Here is a 22,465-nt window from a genome sequence, read left to right as displayed (position 1 = left end):
TATTTAAGAGAGATGTTTGTGAACATTTTCAACCGATCATTTCAGCAGTAATTAATCAAATACTCATCAAATGATGTTAAAGAGCATTATAACCTGCCATATATCCAGATGCGCGGTGTCGTCAAGCGCACGTTCTGCATATTTAAGAGATGATCCAGACACTGTCTGGATCAAAGTGATGCTGTTCAGTCCAGGCAGGGAGGGTCAAATATGGTGGTCTGTGGCATGCTTGGCTATACTGAGGTCAGAATCGGACTGCAAGATCAGAATTGCGCGTGCAAATTGCGTTCAGTAGCGATTTTGTGGGCGCATTTGTGCCTTTGTGTGATCTGTATAATTGCTTTAGTGAATCGGGTGCTAAACGAGCGCAATTAGCACATGCAAAAAAACGGCGCTTTTAGCGGGCACAATTCATTCTTAGTGAATCTGCCCCAAAGTTACATGTACTTCAAGCTTGATTTGGTCCAATGGTGGGAAAATACTTACTTTTGTTACGAAATTTACATACAGATCAGGAGGCATGATTAATTGCGTTAATTTTTTAAAGCATTATTTTTTATTTATTTGTTTGCACAAAATGAATGTGTTAAATTGACAGCCCTTATAATAAGATTATTACTAATATATAGCAGTTTACATAGAAAGGAGACGTGTTTGTTCTGAAAAGAATGACCATGTTAAACTGAATTGCGGTGGAGTGTGAATAAGACATAGATTTATTTGTGCATACATTGGCTATTAACTGTTTAGTGAATTCGCCCCATTGTCTTTTCATGAACAAAGGCACAAACAGATGTGATTAGATATGAACTTTAAGAGTTGTTTTGGTTTGATAAGGTCTGTGAAGTTAATGTGCTTCATTAAAGAACTGACACCAATCACTGTCACTGCTAATCTGTGTGAGTGAAGTGTGCGTGTGTGTGTGTTTTACAGAAGATAATTCATTAGCCCCTTTAACACTGTCATCTCTTATTAGTCAGAATCTCAACAGACAAGTACACTTGCTAGCTGTTCTTCATTTTTTCACCTCCTCATCTATCGGAGCAGAAAAGGTCACTTTAACTGACACTCTTTACCACCCTGTCAGCTACTCACCCTTCTCTCTCTCTCTCTCTAAATCTTAAGTTATGTCTACACCTCACTTTGTCTTTGCTGAATGTAAACCCTTCTCATTAGTTCATCAAAATGAAAGGGCAGCAGCAGGGTTTCACCTCACGCAGACACAAGAATGCACGCTTGCACAGAGAGACGGCTGACACAGACATCATTAAGAGAGCAGGGTTTTCCTCCAGGAAGAATAAAGTGAAAGAATCTGAGGAGCACAAGAGCAAATGCCGTCCATGTGACAGGTTCAGTTTTAATAAGGAGGGCAGTCTCTCTCTAGCCTGCTTGATTAGTAATTGTGTTTATAATGTATACACCCACTGACCATTAATACGAGATACAGATTCCAAAAATGATGCAATTATTTTAGTATGGTGAAATCACCCTTAAAAGCAACAGGACAGTTTGCTGACACACTTGTCTTGAGCATTATCCCCGGCCAATTAAGGTGAAATCCATCGTACTGAAAGCTTTTGTTTGATCTAAAGTGCTGCTTATGGTAAGGTCTGTTTCATCAGAACTCAAAACCCAAAGTGTTGCTATAAGCTGCTTAAATCATCTGGATTCAGTCAGATTTAGTGAATGGAAAGTGCTGTTTGTGCTAATGTGTGTAACTTGCATCAAGCCTGACGGATGTATTTTTTCTATCAATGGGTAAGTAGCTCACTCCAATACTGTATGCTATTTCACAAAATTATATATTGTAAATAAATAAATATATCGGTCTCTACATTGCATTGTCACCACATTGTTTGCTTAGTAAGTGTCTCAGCATTGCCACAAGTGGGGCTATTGTGGACATTTATGTTAAGCTATGTTATGTCAGCTACTGTTATGGTGGAGCAGCAGTTTGAAATTAATCTTAATAAATAAAGCTACCTCAAAAATCACATACAAACCTCTTCAACTCTGGTGCATTTTTGGGCTGCCGCCAGCAATTTTTCACACTCAAATTTAAAAGCTCACCATTAACACATACTGTGGACTAATTGCCAAACATTGGTTTCATTTTTTCAAAAATTAAATGAAATAATTGTCCTAACTTTGTAAGCATGTAATTCTGGTTCTGTTCGCCCTATCTCCCTCCAAAAAGTCTTATTTTATTCCACGAGTTGGCAGCAAGTACTAGACTTTTTTTTTACTCTATCACCTTCCATCTCAATATGCATATCTGAAATGTAGGTGGCACTCTAATGCATTTTAGCCCTCACAGATGAGCTTGTCCATTGACATTCAGTCTAATTTTCAGTTCATGCACCACCCCCATTGTTTCATCGAATATCTTGGCCTCTGAGTGGACTAGAAGCTCAATCTATGTGTCATTAGAAAGCTGATAAAATAAAATGTTATCGTCAACAGTCGATAACATATATATTTGATGATTTGTTTAGCATGCTTTTCCTACTGGACCACATATTTTGTTCTGGAAATCTAAGATATAACATTGAATTATTCACACATGCAAGCTCACAGACAAGTAAAAAATTGCTCATTTAGAAGAAAACTGCCTAAGGTAAGAGCAGATATGACATTTTTAGTTATTTGGGGGCTTAGAGCAGCAGTGATTGCCGCATAAAAGAGGCATTTGTATTTGATGTCTTACAGAAATCGTATTTCACTTTGTAATTCTTTTGAAAATCTCTCGAGCTTTGGTATTAGGGCAACAGAATAAACTGTACAGTCACAATCCTGAGATGGCAAGCTTTCGTTTCATATATGAATTGTCTATTATTTTCATATTAATATTTCAACCATATTGCCTCTAGGTGGCACGTATTTGCGACATGGATGTTTTCAGACCTTATTTTGTTATTTTATGTAATGTAAATGCAGAAGTGATTGTTATCTATGAAAAGTTCAGATTCTAGGCTTTCAAACGATACCATATATGCCTGACTTACATTGTAAGCCGAGACTCAAGATGGCGCCGAGTATGGCTGCTGCGTTGCGAGCTCCGACACAACATAGCAATGGTTTGTTTGTTTTGCTTACAATTCTTATGTTTTTTGTCTTGGCAAACACTTTTGGACATTGGTTCAGCGATCTCACACCGAAAACCGGACTTCACATTCCTCAATGCCGACCCGCTGTTTACAAACACGCAAGCGGAGCCCTTTGTCTGGGCAGCACGGCCGCGGAAACGCAGGAGGAAAAGGGGAAACAGAGCCGGCGTTCTCATCAGAGTAAGACGCCGCGCAAATCGACCCCCGCTACCCACTATTCTACTGGCAAATGTTCAGTCTCTGGATAACAAGCTCTGCGAGCTGAAAGCGCAGATCTCTTTCCAAGGAGAGACGAGGGACTGCTGCATTATCTGCCTTACGGAAACTTGGATGTCTGCGGAGATTCCAGACTCAGCCATTGAACCCGCGGGGTTCTCCATGCTCCGAGCGGACAGAGTGAAAGACCTCTCAGGTAAAACTAGAGGAGGTGGTGTATGTTTTATGATCAACAAATCCTGGTGTGATCAGAGGAACGTACATTCCATCAAGTCTTTCTGTTCTCCTGATCTAGAATTTCTTATGCTTCTGTGTCGACCATTCTGGCTACCGAGGGAATTCACAGCGGTCATTATCACTGCTGTGTACATTCCCCCACAAGCCGACACAGACCGGGCACTCAAGGAACTGTATGGGAGTATAAGTGAGCAGGAAACCGCGCACCCTGAGGCCGCGTTCATTGTGACCGGGGACTTTAATAAAGCCAGTTTAAAATCAGTCGCACCAAAATATCACCAGCACATTAGTTTCAACACACGAGGGGACCGGGTTTTGGACCATTGCTACTCTCCGTTCCGGGATGGCTACAAATCCCTCCCCCGCCCACCATTTGGCAAATCGGACCACTCTTCCATTCTGCTTCTGCCCGCTTACAGGCAGAAATTGAAACAGGAAGCACCCACCCTCAGAATGATCCAGTGCTGGTCGGACCAATCAGACTCTACGCTACAAGACTGTTTTGATCACACGGACTGGGAGATGTTCCGGTCCGCCTCTGATGACAACATCGAGCTTTATGCTGATAGCGTAATGTGTTTCATCAGAACGTGCGTAGAGGAAGTGATTCCGACCAGAACTGTGCGAATCTATCCGAATCAGAAGCCATGGATCAATAGCGATGTTCGCGCGGCACTTAATGTGCGGACCTCCGCTTTTAATTCCGGGAACGCGGAGGAGCATAAACAAGCCAGTTATGCCCTCCGAAAAGCTATCAAAACAGCAAAACGCCAGTACAGGAGCAAGATTGAAGGACAGTTTAACACCACCAACTCTAGAAGCATGTGGCAGGGAATTAACATCATCACGGACTTTAAAGGGAATAAAAACTCCGCCATGAACACCGCTGCCTCTCTACCGGATGAGCTAAATACTTTTTATGCTCGTTTCGAGGGAAATAACACCGCCCTCGCGGAGAGAGCTCTCACGGCCGAAGCTACAGAGGTTAGTTCACTCTCCGTCTCTGTAGCGGATGTAACCCGATCCTTCCGACGGGTGAATATCCGCAAAGCCGCGGGTCCAGACGGCATTCCGGGCCGCGTCATCAGAGCGTGCGAGAACCAGCTGGCTGGTGTTTTTACGGACATTTTCAACCTTTCCCTCTCTTTGTCTGTAGTCCCCACATGCTTTAAAACATCCACCATTGTGCCTGTTCCAAAACAATCAAAAATAACTTGTTTAAATGACTGGCATCCTGTTGCTCTGACCCCCATCATCAGCAAATGTTTTGAGAGACTAATCAGAGATTACATCTGCTCTGTATTACCACTCAATCTTGACCCGCTGCAGTTTGCATACCGCAACAACCACTCCACTGATGATGCCATTGCATCTACAATACACACTGCTCTCTCCCACCTGGAAAAAAAGAACAATTATGTGAGAATGTTGTTTGTAGACTACAGCTCAGCATTCAACACCATAGTGCCCTCCAAGCTAGATGAGAAACTCCGGGCTCTGGGCTTATCGCCTGGTACGGCAATAGCACCGCCCACAACCGCAAAGCACTGCAAAGGGTGGTGCGAACTGCCAGACACATCATCGGAGGTGAGCTTCCCTCCCTCCAGGAAATATATACAAGGCGGTGTGTGAAAAAAGCTCGGAGGATCATCAGAGACTCCAGCCACCCGAGCCATGGGCTGTTCTCACTGCTACCATCAGGTAGGCGGTATCGCAGCATCAGGACCCGCACCAGCTGACTCCATGATAGCTTCTTCCCCCAAGCAATCAGACTTCTGAACTCTTGATCTCCCATGATCAAAATACATCAGCACTGCACTTTATTACTCTTTTATCTCACACCGGACTGTCATAAATTATATTACTGTTATTATATTATGTCTCTCTTAACAACTGACTATCAACCGACAGCCTGAATGTCAATACAGTACAATACTGTACATTCTATATATATATATATATATATATATATATATATATATATATATATATACTTTTTTTTATATATTTTAATTTTTCATTTTTATTGAATAATGTGTATCTATATAGTATCTATATATTAAAAAACAAAAAAAAAACAAAAAAAACAAAAACAGCATATTGTATACTGTACAGTGTATGTTATTATTTGTATATTGTTGAGTGTAATTATGTGTATAACAGATGTTTAAATTGTGTTGTGTTAATTTGATGTTTTAAGTTGTGTAATTATGTATAACAGATGTTTAAATTGTGTTGTGTTAATTTGATGTTTTAAGTTGAGTGTAATTATGTGTATAACAGATGCTTAAATTGTGTTGTGTTAATTTGATGTTTTAAGTTGAGTTTAATTATGTATAACAGATGTTTAAATTGCGTTGTGTTAATTTGATGTTATTGTAAATTGGTATATGTCTCATCACTGTCACGACTGCTATGTTGATCGGAACTGCACCCAAGAATTTCACACACCATTGCACTTGTGTATATGGCTGTGTGACAATAAAGTGATTTGATTTGATTTAATCGTAAACTTTTTTTGCGCAACACAGCACCCCCTTTTGGACTCACCGTCAGATCCACAGAATTGAAGAGTTTAATGGCCCAGGCGCTGTTTACACCTGGTATCAATATACATTTTTGCCGATCCAATCACAAGTGGACAAGTATGACTCACTGACGTTTACTCCTGGTCATAACAAGCATCTCCTTTGACCACTTGAGTTTGGAGTTCAAGGAGAGGGTCTCTGATTTCATGATGACATAAATCAATCAGTCATTGTGTTATGCATGAAAATAAAGCATAACAAATTTACGGAATGAAAGTGCGGCAAAAACCGCACATATCCGGCAAAGTTTTAACTTCACTGCTGTTCGAGCGCATTCGAAACAATGAGTGTTCACATTGCAAGCTCAATGTGGTTACATGCGTTTTCGACCACATTCGAACATGCTGAAGTAGACAAATCTCAAAACATTTCGGACCCCATTAAACAGATTGTCCAAAATGCATTTTAATACCAAGTGTAAACAGGGTCTCAAGGTAACTATAGCGCCCCTTGAGTACTACGGTTTATTACTGCCAAAGCAACAAAGGAGTGCACATTGAGGATGTTCAAGGGGACCGTGCACTTGCAATGCTAAGCATTCTGTGTACTTGCATAGAGTATGTGTCTGGAATTAACTGACATGTGGAAAAAAACAAACCTACATTTAACAGGCAAAGTAAATAAATACGATTATAAAATATTTTTTTTATAGGTTATATAGCTAAAGGTTTAACATGTGCAGCAAATACAGACAAAAATAATATATTGTGTTAGCCAATGACAGCAAAAGTTCCCACCTGCAGCCAGAGTTTGTTGTTGACAGCATCACGGACAGTGGCGATGCACTGGAAGGTGGCGTTCTGCCCGGCGTTAACCTCCACATCCCCCAAACGCAGGAAATGAGGAGATTTATCTGCATGGGAAGGTAAAGACAGCGACACATGACATCACAGTTCTCAAAAACCTTAATCTGCAAAACTGCCTGAGTAAACCAGAGCATAACACTCCCAAAACAGTGACATTGATGCTGGGAATGGTAAACATGTCATTTAAATCCAGAGCACACACACACACACACACACACACACACACAATGCTGACTGTTTAAGGTGAACACAGAAAATGTATGGTTTGTTTTAAAAGCAGCATCAGTTGTGCTGTAGCGTAGTCGGAATAATACATTTGAAGATACAATTCCCTGAATTATCATCATTGTGGCAGTGATGAATACACTTAACCTGATGTTATGCATAGTGTTGAAACGTACTCTACGCAAGAACGTGAACGCAGAAGAAAACGTTGCAGAACAAATCTTCAACAAAGTGTTCTGAACCTTGAACCAATCAGCTCCAAGATGAACCGCATTACAAACTTTGATTTGAAACAAAAAAAGTATTTGAAAATCATTGATTATTTGTTTAAAATGATACATTTTTTGCAAAATATTCAGATATAATTACATAATTTACAATGCTTCATAGAAGTGGGTGGTCTCTGCTAAGCTCTTTTCCCGCAATTTACACTTCCATGTTAACAGCGACTTCTCTGATTGGTGGATCTTTCTTCAGGATTATGGGTAATGCAGTTCTTTGTCAGGGATTCATTTTATTTGTTTAATTGACGTCGAAATAACACTGACTTGTAGTTTGAACACAAGCATATACAATCGCTTAACCTCAGAGCTTATAAAAAGTTTTAAGGTTTAAACGTTAGTGCAAAAAATCTATTCTATCTGGAGAAAATGAATAGGATATTTACTTCTGGAATTCTACATTTAAACACCCAGTGATCAAACCCACAAGTTCATAACATCTTATCCAATGGGACTCTGTCAGAATATCCTCTGCTTTATCTCTCTCTCTCTCTCTCTCTCTCTTTAGTTGGATTATATGGAGTGTTTATTTTTCAGCTCTGGGGCTATCTGCTCAATTAGGACTCCAACAGAAATATCCACCACACACAGAGATGGACAATGAGAGGAGGTAAGGAAGAACAAATAAGATGACGAGTTTCTGACACAAACAAAAGCTACTTGAGAGCAGAACTGACTCTTACCAGAGTCTCATTAACACAGGACAAAAGAGATTCTAACTTCAGTTCTTTTCTTTGTGAATATGATTATCGATAATATTTCATTGGGTCAAACCAGGAAAACTGAAATGTTCTGGCTGAAAACATCCTCCCTAGTCCCACCCAGACCATTTATAAAAACTAGATGGCATCAAAACCATGAACTCATAAACATGTCCACATACAATATTCAGTGTTCAGCGACTTGAGGTTTAAACGCTGTTACTCATTACACATGCAGAGGTTAGCTACTATGGGTCACTTCTACAATTTGGTGTCTGTTATTATGAAGTTGTGGTATTTATAATGTTTAATTTCACCCGATAACAATTTTAAAAGGCTTGGTAAAAAGTATAAATACTATTTATCATATTACACACTGCTGTGGGCTTAAAAGTCAAATTCTAAATAACTGAAATCATTTTAAATTTTGGCACTAGTGTAATTTTATACAGAGCTGTATGTCAATCAACTTGCACAAAACTAAGTGCTTAGTCACTGGATGTATTTCCATCCAGTTAAGTTTACAGGAGTTATGTATTCATTTGTGGAAAATGTGTCATTTAACAATCATAGCAGAGGTTTTAGTATGTTCACCCTGATATGTCATGATACTATGACCTTTAATTGAAGATATATGTTTTTATGGAATGACGTCATGTACAGTGCCACTTAGTAACATTATTTTGAGTTATTTGAAGTTTGTAACACTTTTGATTTATTTATGTTTTCCTTTAGTCATATGTGGCCAAGAATAACATGTCCACTCTGTTATGGAAAGATATATGTATAAATTAATGTAGCTTTAAAATTTCAATAGCCTGTATTTATTTTAACTGATATAACATTATCAATGTAAGACCGGTATGACCTATTAAATCTTTAACATGTCCCTTTAATGATGAAAAAAGATACTTAAAGTATGTTTCATTTTTCAAAAGTTTCAAAGCCAAAATGACATCGAATTGTATGAATGATAAGTCTTAAAAGTTACATTAGCAAAAATTCCTGTTTAACTGTAAGGATCACAGAAAGAGTTGAAATTGGTCTAAAAAAAAAAAAAAAACTGAACTCTGATTTTGGTGCAAGAAACATTGACTCTGTTTGGCTGGGTATGGATACAGATTTCCCGATTCGATTCCGATTCACAAGATCGATTCCGATTTGATTCGATATTGATTCATATGGGTATATTTCAGTTATAATGTCCCTTTTACTAACATATGAAATAAATTCTCTCCCAGCTAATGCTGTTAAATTTATAAACTAGGTACATTAATAAAACATACATTTAACTATTTTACTTAAATGTGATATTTTATTAGTTTTTCATGATTTTGGTCAAATTTTAGCTTTAACAATAAACAAATCCATGTATTTAATCAATAAATATGATATTATATTGCATATATTATATGTTGTTACATTTGTGTTGTTAAATTAGATTATTTGTACTATTTACAAGTATTTGCATTGATTTGTTAAATGCGTGCTAAATCCTGACACTGTCTCTTTAAGAAAACCAACATTTCTGCAAAGAGCGCCTGTAAATGACTGCATGTTAATGAGAGAGACTTGAATGTCTGTGCCATGCATGATTAGAATTAAATGTTTCTATTTTTGTTATATTTGATCAGCAACTAACTGTAAAGGACAGAAAAGATATTAAAAGAGACATTATTCAATGACAAATGGATTGTGTGGATCTCGTCTTTGGACACACATTACATGGAACGAGTTAAACCAAACTTTTACTCTCAACACACAGTGAAAGCATCTCGCTGCTTAACTTCTTCACCGCTATACTACTCAATCACTGGAGAGTAAAATCTCAACATTTTCTAGCCAGTTGGCAAATATTAAAATTTGTATTCACATAAGGTGGAATTTGGTTGCAAATGTGAGTGATTTCCTCTCACTGAGCAAAAGAGGGCTGCACATAGAGTAAAAGATCAGAGGGATTTAAGAATCGATATTGAGATCGTTCAAATAAAGATACAACGGAAAATCATATTTTACCTACCCTATCTACAAACATGTTGAATATGGCTCTGTAATGTCAGATTTATTACATGATGTACACAGAGACAGTATTTGCTTCTTTCTCACATTTTAGGTGATGTTTTATATTTGAGTAATTCTGTACTTATTTGATATGATGAGGGCATTGAACTGGTCTGAGCAGTAGATCGGCTCTTGTACAGCAGAGAAAGGTGTCAGGCACACCTGTAACTCTCTCTGCAGGATATCGCAGCACTTCCATATGGAACAGACAGTACCGCATCATTCAATACCATATCAGTATGGTTTCTGATCGGGTGCCACACTCTCCAGCACACCGCCAGAACTAAATTACAACAAACCCCTCCTCCGTCCTTCTCTCTCCCAACATCATTTTTAATAAGATGTCATCCGTGAACAGGGATCAGAGTGCTGGAAGCTTCATTAACAGGGTTCAGAGGGAATATAATCTGTGTTTGGAGTTTCAGTAATCCCTGTGCTTCTGTGGACGTGCTGTTAATTGGGAATACCTGTTACCTTACCATACCTAAGCTCTGATCCCAGTGAGACAGATCTGGCCGCCTGATAGACAGAATCCCACACCGTTTAACCCCATAAACTTTTCCATGGTTTGTGTATACTGGATTTAGACAAATCATATAATCCAGAATGCAATTTCAAACCGATTAAATATTGAATCATTTTATATTCCCATTACAAGTAAATCACAATTTTCAAATTCCCTGATATTTCCAGATTTCTCATGGTTGTGGGAACCCAAATATGTGCAGCTAGTACCACTGTACCACTCTGTGCTAACCTGCAGAGACAGTGCTCTGGATCACAAATTAATAATCGCTTAAAATGATATCTACATTGCTGACATTTCGAGTGCTGAACTCAGGAGCGAGTGTCCGCGCTTGAGCGTCGGCTGATTGTACCGTCACTTGACCTCGAAACGCTTCGTGTTAAGTGCTGTACTTGCATGTAATAAGTGCTAATTATACATCAGACAAACTTCAGGGGCTTGGATGTGTCAGAGAGGACAATTTTAACAGCAATGTGTTATTTATTGTTTGTGATAATACGTTCCTCACTGATCCTTCATTGATCAGCACCGCTGATGCGTCCATAAAACACTTTCTGCAGCCTACATGATGGCCATGATTTTACAACTCATTATGCGTATGTGCGTGTGTCCATATATGGGTGTTTTATCAACTGCCGGCACTTTCATGTCCAGGGGGTTGATTTACATCAAAACGAAAAGATTTCAACTTCTTTTTGTTATACTGTATACTTTTTACCAGGCCTTCATCATTTATTTTTTATGTAGACTTTATGTACTGTATGGACTTTCAACATTAAACTATGAAAATCCAAATTATCATCTAAACAAAGAGTGAAATAAACAAAGCATTTCAATATTGTTGTGTGAAATTTTTTTATTTATTTGTATTTTTTTATTACGACTGTCCCACAGTTGTGTCATCATTTCCACCGCACCAAACAATTTTGCCCCTAATAAAGTTTTCTCAAAAGTAAGTGTACTTGTTAACCAAGTGGACAAAAGTGTGAAGAGCATGCATGAAATATGAGACAAAACAAAGAAAAATCGAGGGAAATATCACTTAGGCACATTTCTAATCAAGCTGTAATTTTGCCAAATTAGGCAAAAAGTTTGAAAATATGATTTAATTGTGTTTATTTAGGATACATAACATGTTAGCTATGAAATTAGCCTTAGCCAGGCAAAGGAGTCAGCCACTTGATTTAAAAAAACATTAAAAATGTCATTTCCAGCACAGAATTCTATTAAACACAATACAGAATTCATCAAGTGATCTAAACCATCTCTTTCATGCCAAAAATATACATGAATACAATATTGGTATTGATCATTGCATTCGGTACAAGATGAATAAAGGTGCTCTCATAAAGGTGGAGTGTGCAATTTCTGGGTATTTTTTCCTGTAGCTCAACTGGTAGAGCATTGTGTTTGCAACATCAGGGTCATGGGTTTGATTCCCAGAGAACACAAACACTGATAAAATGTGCATTGAATGCACTGTTGTTTTGAAAAAAAGTGTCTGTCTAATACATAAATATCAATGTAAAGGGTAAAATTATTTCTCTTATCTTTGTTTAATATTCAGAGATAACTAGAAGTAATTATTCTTAGATGGACTTCCTGAAGAATGAACACTTTCAGATTCTGTGACAATTTGCGCAGTTCAACAAGTCAACTTTTCACTAAACCAGTGGCATGAGTTTGAGTTGGGACCTGTTTGGCAGACCAATGGAAGTCAAGTAGAGTGTTTAGAAAGTCTATTTGGAAACAGTCATTATTTTTGCAATTCCATTTGGTGCTGCTTGTGGTGCTGAAATTACACACTTCAACTTTAAATTATATGGACAATCACCCTGGAGTAACCTGAGGTTAAGTGTCTTACTCAAGGGCTCTCTCTCTATCTAACACTCTCTCTCTCTCTCTCTCTCACACACACACACACACACACACACACACACACACATCTCTCTCTCACACACAAACACACTCTCTTTCTCTCTCTCTCTCTCTCTCTCTCACACACACACACACTCTCACACAAATACACACATACACTCACACACACACACTCTCTCTCTCTCTCTCTCTCACACACACACACTCACACACTCTCTCTCACACACACACACACTCTCACACACACAAACACACTCTCTCTCTCTCACTCTCTCTCTCTCTCTCTCTCTCTCACACACACACACACACACACACACACACACACAGAATGTCAGTAATTAATGTTGTTGCTGCTGACTCACCACATGGATAACTGAGCACCTGAATGTCATCAATGGCAATAAAACCTCTTCTGCCATTAGTCACCTCTGCTTCGAATACGACCTGCACAAAGAGAGAGGTTCTTTTAGATCAATTGACACTCATTCAGTTCTGTTAAATACACACTTATCTTCACACAGGTTCTCACATGACTGAATGAATCACTCAAAGAGACAAAAAACTAAAAATAATCATGCATGAGTCTCATTCATTTCTTTGAATTGATGTTTGCAGACACAGAATACCTTCCTCCTCCTATCCAAAGAGTTTAACAGATTCACATTCTACAAGAATTGTTGTAAACAACACCAACCAAAGCTTTCGGAAACAAAACTGTGCTGTAAACTACATCTAAAACTACACCTCTATTATTATATTTCATCTCTGTTATTAAACTACACCTGGTATTATTAAACAAACTACTTTTGTTTTTAAGCTACATACATTCTTAAACTACAACTCTGTTATCAGCCTACATCTGTTATTATTAAATGACATCTCTGTTATCAAACTACACCTTTGTTGTAAAATACACTTCTTTAATTAAACTACATCTATGTTATTAAACCACATCTTCTTTTAAAATACACTTGTTATTTAACAGCACCTGCTGTTATTAATCTAAACATTTATCAAACTACTTTTGTTATTAAACTACACCTCTGTTATCAGTGCATCTGTTTTATTAAAGTATACAGTTGTTATCAAAATACATCTGTTATAGATAAACTACATCTCTGTTATTGAACCACACCTCTTTTATTAAACTGCACCTGTTTGTAACCACACATGATATTAAACTACACCTCTGTTGTAAAACACAGCTTTGTTATTAAACTGCACACTTGAACAAAATTATATTTCAACAAGCAGAGGTGTAGTTTGTCGTTCCTTTCGGCATTTAAATCAATCAGCAATAGTGTCTGTTGATACTGTGATGTCAACAGCACAACAGAAGAGTCACTGTCTCCACTGAGCTCTGCTTCAGCTGCGTTTGCCCAGGGCTGCGGTCATTAGAGCTATTAGAGAAAGTCTCTGTTTATATAACTAAGCACTAAATCAGATTTTGTTAATCCGGAAAGACAAAACAGATTTTCATGACAGTTGCTCATTTCTGGAAGCAGACGCTTTTTAAGCAAACACCCACACATGCACAAACAGGATTCACACTGTGACAGCAATTGCAAAGCATGTCAAACGGCAAGGTCAGTCTCAGGTTTCTATTATTTAACTTGAAGCATAAAGCTGTGATCTTTGAATGCACTCCATATTCCTGCCTTTACTTGAAGGTTGGGCATTTATACAGCGCTTTTCAAATAAACCTTTAATGTTGTGCGCTGGCGTCAAGATTGCAGAGATCAACCCTCGGAACGCAAAGCCTGCAATCTGAAAGTGACCCAGCGGTATCAGGCCAGGTCCACGCGGCTTTCAGACGGACAAGAAGCCATTTCAATTAGAGGTGCGGCCATCTGCTGCCCGTGTGAGAGAATATTGATAGCAATTTTCTTTTAGCTGAGCATCGCAGCTCTTTAAAATGATCTCTCTTAAAATGCCTCTGACATTTCCAAAGCAAATCTCAGGCTCACACTTGGTCAGTAATGCTTATGAGCCGATTATGATGTAAATCTTCAGAAGTGCTCTGGCTGAATGCCGTTATACACACACTCTCTCTCTCTCTCTCTCTCTCTCTCTCTCTCTCTCTCAATCTCTCTTTTTTATTTCCTGCTGAAGATAAATGATTAGGTTGTATAGTACGTTATAGGGCTATATAACCATAGAATCTCGTAAAAAAAATCCAGCGGCAATGTTAGCGGCCACAGAAATACAATGGAACAGAGGTGATCTATGAGTGTGTGAGTGTCGGGCAGGGCTCAAAAATAAGGATGGCCTGGAGCAAGAGTAAGAGAGTTTCAGGCCATTTGACAGAACTGTCACTCTTCCTATCAGGCCAGTGCTGCAATGTCAATACATCTTACGCTTGCTGATCATGTACATGCATTTTTAAGACTTGCAGCTGTCAGTATTTGCTTTTCAGTGATGTATTGAACATTGTTGTTGGAAAATAAGCTGATTTAAACCTGTCACAAAGGTAAGGTTTTCTAGCTTGCCAACATGAGATGAGAATTTGTCCAAGTTGTGAGGATGATGCCAATTCGTGTTAGTTTCGTAAACAAGAGCTACTGTAGAACAGATTGAAAATTATAAACAAATCAGTAATGCTTTGCCCCATATGCCTTTTTATGAGTTTATGAATTTATAGCAGTTCTGGACTTATGTTATACACTGAATGACTACACTGTAAAATGTAATAAGTTGACTTTACTTAAAAAGTGAGGAAACCAATTGCCTTAAAAAAATCAAGCAAATATGCTTATTTGGCTTAAGTAAAGTGGACTATTCCTAGTTCACTTTACTTGAGCCAAATAAGTATATTTATTGCCAATTTACTTCCACTGGCGGCCAATAGTTCTGAATAATATTCAGATTTTGCTCTTATGGAAAGAAATTGGTACTTTTATTCACCAAAGTGGCATTCAACATATACAGTATACGCAGGAACAGAGCTTCTAAAATTGATAAATGAACACTGCTTTGTTTTTACATTTGTTTTTAGTCATTCGATTTTAAGGTTACATTAGTTCGTTTCAGCTTGTTGTAGCTCGCAATGACTCCACATGCTGAACAGATGAGTTGAATTTAATGAATTTTACTCGAAATGCCACAAATTTGTTATTGTTAAAATAAAACTTTAAAGATGATATTATTATTATTTTCTACGTAAAAACATAATATTTTTTAAAAACAAATTTGATCCTGAAATATTGAATAACAACTTTATTGACAAAGTTTTTAGACTTTTTCATCAAATTGAGCAAGTTTAGTCTTGGAAGATACATTTAATCTTGAACTATTTCAACTTTTAAATTATTTATTTAAATTGAACATATTTAATCTCCAAAATAAACAGTATAATTCCAAAATACAATGAAATCGCAAAACTTCTCAAAACCAGTGTAGTCTTGAAATATATCAACTTTAATGACAATATTTTAGTGTATATTATTTGTAATATTTTTTATATAACAAGATCTAGTAATATGACAAGTTTATCATTGGTTCTTCCTCCATATAAAAACATAAGATATCATTCAAGCTCTAAAACATTTCTGAAAGGTAATCTTGACTGACACCTATAGCGAGCTCTGTGTGTGTGTGTGTGTGTGTGTGTGTCTGTATTTGTGTGTGTATGTCTGTCTGTGTTTGTGTGTGTGTGAGTGTGTAAGTGTGTGTGAGTGTGTGTGTGTGTGGTTGCTCTGTCGCCGTGGTGATGGCAGATGGGTCGGGATGAGGAAGCCTGCAGCTTTTCTGTCAATCACAACCTCATCGGAAGAATACACAGTTACACGCAGAAAACACACACACATATCACTAGCAGCAGACATCTATCATGCCCCCAAACCTTTAAAAAAGTGCACACACACACTGAAATGTCTAAGCAATGCCATTCCTGCATTTATACATTCTGCATACTCAATAAATACATTATATTTTACATTGTTTACATTTTGAGTAGCAATAAAACTGAAAATTATAATTTTGATATCACAGAATGACAGAGTTTGAGTTTTGAGTGCATTATGTCCAAACAATTACACACACAATCATCCATCACGTTTCTATTGAACACATAAATGACTCTTCAAAGCATTCAGTTATGAAACATTGATAACACCTGAAGCTCTGCATGTACCACAATCAATATCATAACACACATACATAAGTACTTTTGAGTCGAGACCAGCTGTACAAGATACACTCTCTAACTGAAGGCAAGGAAAATTATGCCCGAGAGAAAGAGAGAGAGAGAGAGAGAGTGAGACAGACAGACAAAAACTGATACATTTGTTAAATAAAAAAAATAAAATAAAAAAAATGAACACTTCTGTTGCAAAATGTAATTTTTACTCATTTAATTTTGAAGTTAAATTTGTTATATTTCGAGGTCATACCAGATATATTAGATAGGCCTGCATTTCAAAGTCACATTGTTTGCAATTCTAAATATATATATATATATATATATATATATATATCTGTATATAAGATGATGCCCCCATAGAGTAATATGCATATAGGGAGCAGCGTTACCGGTCAGTAATACCACACTGAAGATGAATAATACCAAGAAATATATTCAGATGTTCTCTTACCACATCCTTCACAGTTTTAGCAATACATTTTTTTCATTATTAATAATAAAAAGTGTATATCTTTTCTTATACTGAGAACTTTCCTGACCCTTGATTTATAAATAAAATAACTATTTTTATTTCTTTGATTATTTATCTTATTTATGTATACATGAGTTGGTTTAAATAATTTTTTTTATTTATTTATTTTTTTTTTTTATTTACTTTATTTTATTTATTTAGTATTCATACATTGTTGGATCTGTGTAATTTTGTACATCTTATTGAACATTTATATTGAACCTTCTGTTTTTCAATAAAAAAACAAATGATTGTGCTTTAGCACACTGTGTGGACTTTTCAGATGACCCCTTACTCACCATATGAAAAATGTCGAACTTATATCAACATTAAATTAATGATCTGGAACAATTTCACTGTGACACCATCTGACCAGCTTACGGCTCAAATCACGTCCCTTATTGATTCGATGCAGGACGCATCATTTCATATTTAAATGCGGGACAATCCCATATTTTACGGGACGATCCCATATTTTACAGGATGGGTGGCAACACTACCTAGAGATCAAATACATTCTCATGAGCAAAGTGTGGATGTGGAAAATCGTGAGTTTATTGGGAGAAATTGTAAATCAAGAGTACAGCGGGAGGAGGGGTGGAAAAACAGGAGGAACCCAGTAAAATCTAGAGTGTTGGCAGGTATGTAAATAACAGGTTAAAAAGTTTAAACTGTACATTTAACAAGTTTAATCATAACATATAATAAATGTAATGCTGATATTTTATTAAAACAGATTTAATATTATTAATTGCAAAACTTTCAAAAACATATTCAATCTTGATGACAATTTTTTGTTGTTGAATTTTTTGCTTCAAATTTAACAAGTTTAATCAAGAAAACTAACAGTTTGAAAAGTAAACATTGAAATATAACACCTAAAATATAACAAGATCTCCTGATATGACAATTTTATTCTCAACATATTGTACATTTTTATTCACTTGGCCCTTAAAGAATCACTTTGAGTCTAGATCAGTCGTACATGACACTCTTTAACTGAAGGGGAGGAAATGAATGACCGAGATACAGACAGAGAGAGAGAGAGAGAGAGAGAGAGAGAGGAGAGAGAGAGAGAGAGAGAGAGAGAGAGAGAGAGAGAGTGTCTTTCCTCCATGAAAGAAAAGAGAGTCTTGAATACAAGTTGACAGGCGTATGGCCCTTATGAGGGAAGACCCAGAGCTCTCTGGGCCGTAAGAGCATTCAAGCCAAGATGACAGATGTGTATATGCATGCATGAATATACAGTATGCAGACGTAATATTTGGTCCAGCGCATTATGTGAGGAAATAACACTGGAAAGCAAACAAAGATAATAGCAAAGTGACTTCACATACAAATCACAATAAACGGAAGATTACTGTAAAGTAGATTTTCCCTGAATCTAGATTTTTTTTTATGTGACATGAGGCTGTGGGTGGTTGCTATGGTGTTCTAAGTGGTTGCTAGGTGGTTGCTATGGTGTTCTAAGTGGTTGCTATTATGTTGTGAATGGCTGCTTACTGGCCCACCCCTAAATCTCAAAGATATTCAGGTCTCTATATATGGCTCTGTTACAATGCAAGTCTATGGGCTTTTTATCACTTGTTTTTATCATCTGCCAGGCGGAAACTGTAAGTCAGATCTCTTAGTGAAGTAATATCTCACCTCTCCACAACAAGATGCGAGGCATCATTCATATCTGTAGCATGTATGGTGATACTTAGGTTAGGGCTTTGATCAAATTCCTTAAGTATTGGCTTCACAAACACCACTAATTACAGCCTATTGCTTAGAAACAATGTACATTCATAAACTCAAAACAACAAACAGACATTCACATGGTTTCCAGTTTCCTGCTGGCATCATTTCACCAAATACTGAGCTCTGTGCCATCTTCACCTGTCAAGAGAGTGTATGCAAACACACACACACACACACACACACACACACACACACACACACATTTGCATTCACAGTGATGATCATTACCACAACTCTGAGTAAACAATGTGAGAAAGAAAAAAAGCGCTATTGGTACAAATGTGATGTGGGGAGTATGTTCTTTTTTTTATTTCGTGGGGATGGTGAGGGGGTCTGTCAGCGAGGAGCGAGACATCCATCATTTGGAGAGATGCGTGCCGAAATGATTTTCCTCCAGAATAGATGGCCTTCCATTTCAGCTCCTCCGCGTGCCAAGACTCCAGCATAACGATGCCCCATTAGAAGCAATATACACCCGCTCCCCAAGCACGAGATCTATCAAGCGGAAGTCTTCTGGATAGTCCGTGTCTCTATTTAGGTGTAACTTCTCATCTTTGATTGTAATCTATCACTTCCTCCCTCTAGGAGTTTCTGGAGATCACCCTGAAGCTGTTATCCCAGTGTGTCTAACTGGCATTTTTAAAAGTTGAACTATTTTTAACTCAACACGCCGTGTCTTATCTGAAACCTAATGAGCTAAGGCATCATTGGTGCGCTCCCGACGCGAAGGCTGTTCCAAAAGGCAGGTAACTTAATTAGGCTGCCTCTTAAGATATCTCATTTTGGCCAGATTCTAAGGCAGCATCATCATATGTATTCTTTCCAGCTAAAGCATTTGCAGAATGGACAATGATGAGCTTGATGAAAAAGAACAAACCTGAATTAACATCCTTAGAAACATACTTTAATCCATTTAATACAACATCAATAGTTTAAAATAATATAAAACTGATTATTTTATGTATACATTTCTTCTCATTAGAGTAGCATGTTGTTCCTCCAGCATCAGCTGTATTCAAATCAAGCAACATATGTTTCCCTCAATAAACATTTACTTTTTATGAAAATAATGGTTACATGTCAAAATGATTTACATTTGTTCCAAAATAATGACCATATTAATGTAATTTGTAATTCACTTCAATAAATTCGGAGCTCACAAGCCCAATTCTATCCAAAATATTGCATTTTATTTATTAAAGTAGTCAAATAAATATGGACCAAATGTGATTGAAAAACAGTGATTTATTTTTCATTTGTGATATTTGTATGGTGCGCAGATTTGCCGTCTACGTAGAACATTCCAAATCGATCTCTTATAGCACCAATTTACTTCTAGCAAAATTGAAGAATGAACTGTTGTGACATTTAAAAAGATCTGGCCAAAATATAGGTGTTCCCTATCTGTCACTCACTCGACGTTGTGTCGATGTAGTGACACTAGGGGTCACTCTTGGGAGCCCCAAACACCTCTGATCTTTTTTATAAAAGGCCAATGAGAATTCACAAGTGGAATTTGCATGCCACTCCCCCAGACAAATGGGTATAAAAAGGAGCTGGTATGCAACCACTCATTCAGATTTTCTCTTCGGAGCCGAGCGGTTCTATTCATTGAGCTGAATTCATCCACCGAGTTCATTCACCACTCTCTGCTGGATCTTACAGCGCATTTCAGTGGCTTCTCCCCCTCTTCATCTGTGGTTTGCAGAGAACACCCCTGGGCGCTTCGGTAGAACATTTAAGAGAATATTCTAATAGAGTATATTTTCTTTCATAAAGAGCAGCACACACGGAACGTCTTTTTAAAGACAAGTTTTTTTAAAGATGCCTTTCCGTTTGTGTGTTATTCCTGGTTGCGGTCGTTATCTCTCCGCTTCCGATGGCCACGATCGCTCTTACGTGTCTGGGTGCTGCCCACACGGAGACATCGTTCGTGGATGGATCATGTCCTCATTGCGAAAACATGACCATGGCAACGTTGCAGTCGCGGCTTGCATTCGTAAGAAAGCAAGCTACTCCAGCGGCTCCCCGCCTCGGTCCTTCTACCTACGGGTATGAGGCCGTGCCGGTTAGCGCTGGGGGCAATTTGGGGACCTCAATGGGACCACCTCCGCCGGGTATCCCCCCACGGACCTCCCATTCCCCAGCACGCTCGCTTGTCCTGGTCGCACGCTTGGACGAGATTGCCGGCTCGTCTCAGTGCAAGTTCGACCCCTCGTTCAGAGCCCGGGAAGAGGATGAGTTAGAGCGCAGCATCGGAGAGCTGGCTCGTCCAGTCAGACACAGAGGCTTCGACTGGGCTTCCTCCTTTAGGAATGGTCGCCCAGTCCCAGGCTGACACGGAAATGATGGGCATGGTTTCCCAGGCGGCCGTGAGTGTCAGGCTAGAGTGGAACCCTCCACTCTCCCCGGAACCCTCGTGGCTCGATGATTGGCTCCTGGGCTCGGGGCGCCGTCGAGGACTTTGCCCACCAGTTCTCGGCAGTGAAGCAGCAGACAGAGGCCATGTGTCACATACTGCCCTGGCATGGCGCAAGACCCCGCACCCCGTCTGCTCATCGCCAAGGGCGTCTTCCTGCTGCAACGACATCGGCTCCACTGCAGCCCTATCCCGTGGCTCGGCCCCGGCGTAGAGCCCAGCGCAGGAAGCAGACGACACCCGTCTCACGGCCGGCCGCTAAGAACCCGAGGTAGGCTTCAAAGCGCCCCTGAGACTGGCCACCCAGGGACAGGGAGACCTGCTACACTGGAGCTGGTAAGTAGACTACTCCATCCCCCGGTGGAGGGCCGGGAGGAGAATCTTTTGTTTCATTTTCATTTAAATTGCGCCGCATGCCCAAGAGGCTGCGGTACCCAAAATTTCAGCAAAAGAGCAGTTTCCTTGTTCCCTGGGTCACATGTCTGGTGTGCACGGCCGTCATCACGACCACCATCCACCGTCTCATCTTTGCAGGTATGGTGCTCCAGCGGCGGTCCCCCCACCCCTCCTCCCCCCTTCGGCCAATCTTATGGTGGGCGGCAGGAGCCAGGTAAGTGCTTCGATGTCCCTGGACTCAGCTCCACCCCGCCGCGAGACCCCACCCACCGGTACATCCGACGTGATCATTCCCTTTGTTCCCCTGCCCGGAGTTTAGGCACGTGGCTTGCGCTTTTCAACCCGTCACGATGGCTGGTCCGGACCGTCCGACTCGGCTACGTGATTCAGTTCGCCAGGTACCCGCCCAGGTTCAGCAGCATCCGCTTCACTTCTGTGAAGGACGAGAACACCACTACCTTGCATGCGGAGATCGCTACCCTTCTGCGCAAGGGCGCAAAAGAGCCTGTCCCTCCAGCCGAGATGAAAAAGGGGTTCTACAGCCCTTACTTCATTGTACCAAAGAAAGGCGGCAGGTTGCGACCAATCCTGGACCTGCGAGTACTGAACCGGGCTTTGCACAGACTCCC

General features: G+C 39.1%; 1 protein-coding gene across 3 annotated transcripts in view; it reads right to left on the bottom strand.

Moving 5' to 3' along the window:
* Positions 1-22,465, bottom strand: part of ptprk (protein tyrosine phosphatase receptor type K) — a 297,329-nt gene that overhangs the window by 174,418 nt on the left and 100,446 nt on the right. For all 3 annotated transcript variants that reach the window (XM_051644804.1, XM_051644805.1, XM_051644806.1), the window contains exons 4-5: positions 12,989-13,070; positions 6,886-7,001 (exon numbers count right to left, since the gene is read on the bottom strand). In XM_051644804.1, the coding sequence (XP_051500764.1) occupies positions 6,886-7,001; positions 12,989-13,070 (198 nt within the window). The remainder of the gene's footprint in view (positions 1-6,885; positions 7,002-12,988; positions 13,071-22,465) is intronic.

The sequence above is a fragment of the Myxocyprinus asiaticus genome, chromosome 19 (genome assembly GCF_019703515.2).
Source record: "Myxocyprinus asiaticus isolate MX2 ecotype Aquarium Trade chromosome 19, UBuf_Myxa_2, whole genome shotgun sequence".
Lineage (NCBI taxonomy): Eukaryota > Metazoa > Chordata > Actinopteri > Cypriniformes > Catostomidae > Myxocyprinus > Myxocyprinus asiaticus.
The sequence above is the reverse complement of the archived record's forward strand: the minus strand, read 5'-3'. Positions and strand labels throughout refer to the sequence as shown.